A 5,494-nucleotide genomic window follows, 5' to 3' on the forward strand; every position below is an offset into this window, starting at 1 on the left:
TTTTTTACTTTACTTTTAGGGGCTTCGGGCAAATATTAGGGGTCTAAACAGACCCCTGATATTTCCCTTTTAAAATAGAAAAAGAGATTGAGTCCTCAATCTCTTTTTCTGTATCTCCTGTTATCAATGAACAGGAATTCTCTATGAGTGTTCCGGTTCATTGATAACATGAGGACATGGTATGATTACTATAACCACTTACAAAGCCATCCACAACTCTGCCCCCGGCTATATCTCAAACCTTGTCTCCAGGTATCACCCTAAACGTCCCCTACACTCCTCCCAAGACCTCTTGCTCTCTAGCTCCCTTGTCAACTCCTCCCATGCTCGCCTCCAGGACTTCACCAGAGTCTCCCCCGTTCTGTGGAACTCATTACCCCAACCTGTCCACCTATCTCCTACTCTGTCTACCATAGGCATTTCCTTAAGACTCATCTCTTCAGGGAAGCTTATCCAACCTAACCACTTAAATATCAATCTCTCAAACAATTCATCCCCACACAGCTACCTCCTCACGTATCACTTCCCCCTCCCGTTAGAATGTAAGCCTTCTGGGGCAGGGCCCTCCTCACCATATTGTCTTGAATTGTATTGTAATTGTAATGTCTTCCTTATATTGTAAAGCACTGCGCAAACTGTTGGCGCTATATAAATCCTGTATTATAATAATAATAATAACCACAATCATGAATGAACAGGAGGGGATGTAGATCACTCCCATTCATTCATAATTGAGGATATAGTAAACATACTCTGTCCTCAATTATCTACAAACACTCAGCGATCGCTGAGTGTTTGTACATTGCTCTCCTCTCTGACACGCTGTCACAGGAGGCTGATTGAGCGGTGTAGGGAGGAGAGCTCAGACTCCTGTAACAGCGTGGCCTGTCTCCGCCCACACAGCGCTCTGCCGGACTGTGATATGAGGCTGATAGGAGACGCCGGCCGCTCACAGCGTTCTAGTCCCGCATCCCTCGGCCGGCTATCACAGTTTCTCTCCTCCCCGCTGGGACACAGAACAGCGCCCAGCGGGGAGGAAAGAAAGCAGGGATGCGCCTATGTATCGGCAGAAAAAATGCACTTTCGGCATTCTGCCAAAGTGCCATTTTCGGCCGATATATCGGTGCATCCCTACTATTTTTTAGTTTTTGCAGCTCCAGATGACTAATGTCTGTTAACATCTGGAACTGCACTGTACAGCCACTGTACAATATTTGTGGCATTGTCTCTCGAATAATACACTCTATTTTTTATTTGAAGATAAAGCCTGCAATGTCTCGGTCTATATCCTGCTTAGTCAAGTGCTCATGTACTGTCCTGCTGCTAGTTGAGTTCTACCAAACACATACCTGAAGTCTATATTTTGAAAATGTCAGGGTTAACTGAGGATATGGGGATGCGAAGGGATTCAGGGAATGTGAGGTTGTGGTTTTGAAGAGCTGTTATGTTTTGTTAGACAATGCGGTATGGTACTGCAAGTAAAGAAGCTCACAACGTATACTATTAAACTGCTTTGCCACTAGTCAGTCAGTGTGAAATTAAAGGCTTCAGTTTTTTTTGGAAGATGACTTTTAGATCTGTTGTCGCTGCTACTTCCAATAGTCAATTCAGGCTTATTGCCATTTGATAAAAGTTGAAATGAATCGGATTGCAAAAGTGCTTCCGTATTAATATACACTGAGTGGCCAGATTATTATGACCACCCCATCAGTACTTCGTTGGGCCACGAGATGACTCCACGAGATGACTTCGTTGGGCCGCCTCGTGACTCCACGAGATGTTGAAAGGTGATGCGAGGAATCTGACACTGCACTGTTGCCCTTCTGTTGTCTTGTACCAGTTTTGCCACTCTAACATTGACGGCCACAATTCGCACGTTCAGAACCAGATTTTCGGCTGACAATCCAGTCTTTAAACACTTTAACAACAGCTGCTCTTGAACATTTAACAAATTCTGCTGTTTTGCTGATACTCGCTCCATGGCTCCAAGCGCCAACAATCATCCCACGTTCAAAGGCTGTTAAATCGCGTTGTTTACCCATATCTTCAGAAACAAATCACTTCTACTGTCGTGGTAAACAACCTGCTTCCCTATTTATAATAGTCTGGCCCTCTAGCAGAACCCATCATAGATCTTGCACAGCCCACAGAGACTGTCTATGGTAAGCTCTGCAGTGTCTCAGGTGGGCTGGTCGGGGGGAGCACTTTCCTTGCAGCTCCTTACCTGCCGCAGCCTGCTTCTTACAGCACCGGACCGTCAGCGACCGCTTCCTTCACTGGACCGGCGGTACTGGGCCCCAGCCCCGGCGTCCTCCACATCCTCCCGTCAGTGCCCGCCCGGCGGTAGTTCCATCGTCCCGTTCTCTGCCACTGCAGGATGGAGCGGAGTCCCAGCAGGGCAATGTGGAGTGCAGCCTCGGCGGGGGAGCGCGGGAGTTCCCTCTGCTCTGTGTGTCGGCTCTCTCTCTCTCCCCTCCTGCTCTCGCTGCTGGGCTGGAGACGGAGCCGTGTCTCAGTGAAGTGCCGGCGGGGGGGAGCGATCTGAACCCGCAGTAGGATGCGCATTTCCCCGTACCACCCGCCCTCGGCGCGCCATCCATGCTGTGCCATGCTTTTTTGTACATTAGGTAAGTTATTACTTGCCTAATTACTTGCCTAATTAAAGAGCTGTCTCTGGCCCATCCTCCTGTGCTGGGCCGCCTCTTAGTGGCGGAACTCCAGGGCCCGACCTTTGCGACGCTGGTAGTTCTGCCACTGCCCTCTAGCAACTTCAGCGCGAAATTATAGCTAATTATAGCTAATTTGCCTACAAACGTCAGGTGGTCATAATAATCTGGCCACTCAGTGTAATTAATAATTAAGTACAAGCATATTTAAAAATAATATATAGAATTAATGTTTCAGAGAGCAAAACTCTACAAAATCTTAGTTTCCTTCACTCAGCCCACAATAGTATTATATATAAATTTTATAACAAAATCATTTTCTGCTAAGATGTAAAAATAACTCTGCTGTACAAACAAGCTTACTGAAAACCATTCAATATTTTTATTTTATTAAAATAAACTGCAATAAACTGAAATCAGGTTGCTGTTTTGACTGAATTTTGGACATCATCAGTTCCATTTGCACTTTTTTCATTAAATAAGCCGTTTGGTATGTGGATTTATATGAACATTCTGATCCTTTAGAACAGATAACAAATGATCAGGAGACATCTTATGCTGTAAGCCAAATTGGCTAACAATAGTAAAAAAAACAGTCCGGACATGTAAATAAATACCGAAGAATTTGACCAGTGCTGGCTCTTGCAAAATCAAGTCCCATCTAAACAGTATCACTCCCTCCCATACTCAGCCTCAATTTTTTATTAATTTGTAATTATGTTGTAGCTTTGTAGGGAAAGCTACAACATAATTACAAATAAAATATCTGGCATACACATTGGCAAGATCAAATCCTGAATGTGTTTTGCATTAAACAGTGCTTAGTTATCTGGCTTAATACTCCCGGCAAGATACTTACTCCTTTTTTGTATTGATATTTACTGAATGTGAAAATGTGAGTTACTTTAAATAAAGTGAAAACAACAAAGAAACCCGGCACACACATCTAAGTGCAGTAGAAAAGCAACTGTTTAATAAAGGTAAAAAAGTAATGCACATACAAAATCTTGCCTCTCGAGTTGAAGAAACCGTTCAACTTTATGACTTTCCAGCATCTACCTAAAACCTAAATACGACCCTTTAAACTTTTTAAAGACTCACCTCCATGAAAGTGTGATCCTGCCTGATAATATCCAGAATGTGCATGCTCCCAATTATTGGTAAAGGCCTGGGTCCTGGGGGGAATGTGTATGTCTTCTTTTTGGGCAGGTCCAGTAGGATTTTCACGCACATCATAACCAGGGTGCATACTAGGAAAAGTGTCACTGACTCTGGTAGAATTGCCATGGCTGGAGTCTTCACCTGTGGCCTGTCTAAGCTAAAATGTCAGAGTTTATCCCATTACATGACTGTATTGGTACAGTGATTAGATGCTTACAAGAATAATATTTTGTAAGTTACCTTTTTCAGACCCTTGGCCATTTGTTCTAATCAACAAGCAAAAGCATATTTCTCTGTAATATGATCCAATAATTTTCCCATTTACCATATTACTACTATTATAAATATATTGTTTCAGAGTCAGATTGTTTGCTTTTCAGTCTAGCATTAGTTTAAACATTGCCATTTTTTGTATTATTTAAGGTATCATGAATTTGATAAGACTACCCTATTGGCACTAAAATTATATAAATATATTTTTACTGCCATATGCATTTTATAAAAAATAAGCAAATCATTTAAACTAAAACAAAGTAGGTACATAATTCAAATTGCTATAGCAGTGTGAATTAATGTTAGATAAAAATATCCAAAATAGCTCCCTATGTATTGACTCCCCCTAAAGTTATATGTGCCTTATAAGCAGTCTTTTTAGAAGAGCTAAAATAGACGGTACCTACTTATAGAACCGGTTTTGTGTGCTAAGGGATCATTTACTTTTTGGGTAACTATTTTATTCCTGAAATGTGTTTCTTTTCTTCTGCAAGCTTGCTTTATATTATTTGTTACCTGGTAATCCTTTTTCGGAGTTGTCCTTCCTAAAGTGACAACACTCAATTACATGTGAGTCTTTGCAGGAGCAGTGTTGGCTCCATAGGGTGCGTGATTCTACTGCAGAGTTTAAGCAGCTTGCTCCTATGAGTCAAGAGAAAAGGGAAGGAGGGAAGCGCTACCGGGAAGAGATTGAGGTGGGCCGGGCCGTGGAGCTTGGTTGGTTGTGGGGGTGGTCCGACTCACTTGATGGTGATAGGGGGGCGAGCGGGTGTGCCCCTTCACGGTTTGGGTAATTTGGGGATCACAGGGAGACACAAGGGGTAGAAACAAGAGGTGAGAAATCACAATTGATGGAAACACAGTGTGGAGTGTAGAGACTCACCATTGAGTAAGGAAGGATGCGTTGTCATTGGCGACGGTGGTGATAAAGTTCCTGAAGATCGTGGGGTTGGCGCAGGTGTGATGTCAGCAATTGTAAAATCTTGAATGCTGGAGAGGAGACAAAGTCTCTGTTGCAATATCCAGGCTGGGGGCAGTTCAAAGCTTGAGCTGTGGCGTCCTTGTTGCCGGGAGACACAGTTGGGAGGTGGAGAGGCAGAGGAGCTGCCAGAGTGTGGCAGCCCGGGGCTGTTCAGGGCCTGCCGTCTCTGGGCTCAATGTCCTCTGGTCTGGAAGGGTGAAAATGTTGTAGGCTTCCAGAACGCAGCACAGTGGAGCGGCGTCTGCAGGGAGCCTGTGTATTGACGTGGGTCAGAGGCCGCAATGAGGCCACAATGGACGTCTGCTGCTGGAGGGGAGTGAGCAACGGGGCACAGTGTTCGGGGACGGCTGACTGCACGGACTTGGCCGCCGATGGGGGGGAAGAAAAAGATGTTGAAAAAGGTTCTTCGGTT

At 44.2% G+C, this 5,494-nt stretch overlaps 1 protein-coding gene across 1 annotated transcript in view; it reads right to left on the minus strand.

Moving 5' to 3' along the window:
* LOC108798227 (cytochrome P450 2K4-like) overlaps window positions 1-3,989 on the minus strand; it is a 26,938-nt gene extending 22,949 nt beyond the window's left edge. The window contains exon 1 of the mRNA XM_018569993.1: window positions 3,768-3,989. Coding sequence (XP_018425495.1) covers window positions 3,768-3,953 — 186 coding nt within the window. The 5' untranslated portion in view covers window positions 3,954-3,989. The remainder of the gene's footprint in view (window positions 1-3,767) is intronic.
* Window positions 3,990-5,494: the final 1,505 nt, after the last annotated feature.

Source organism: Nanorana parkeri, unplaced genomic scaffold (assembly GCF_000935625.1).
Source record: "Nanorana parkeri isolate BGI_ZX_2015 unplaced genomic scaffold, ASM93562v1 scaffold3, whole genome shotgun sequence".
Taxonomy (NCBI): Eukaryota; Metazoa; Chordata; class Amphibia; order Anura; family Dicroglossidae; genus Nanorana; species Nanorana parkeri.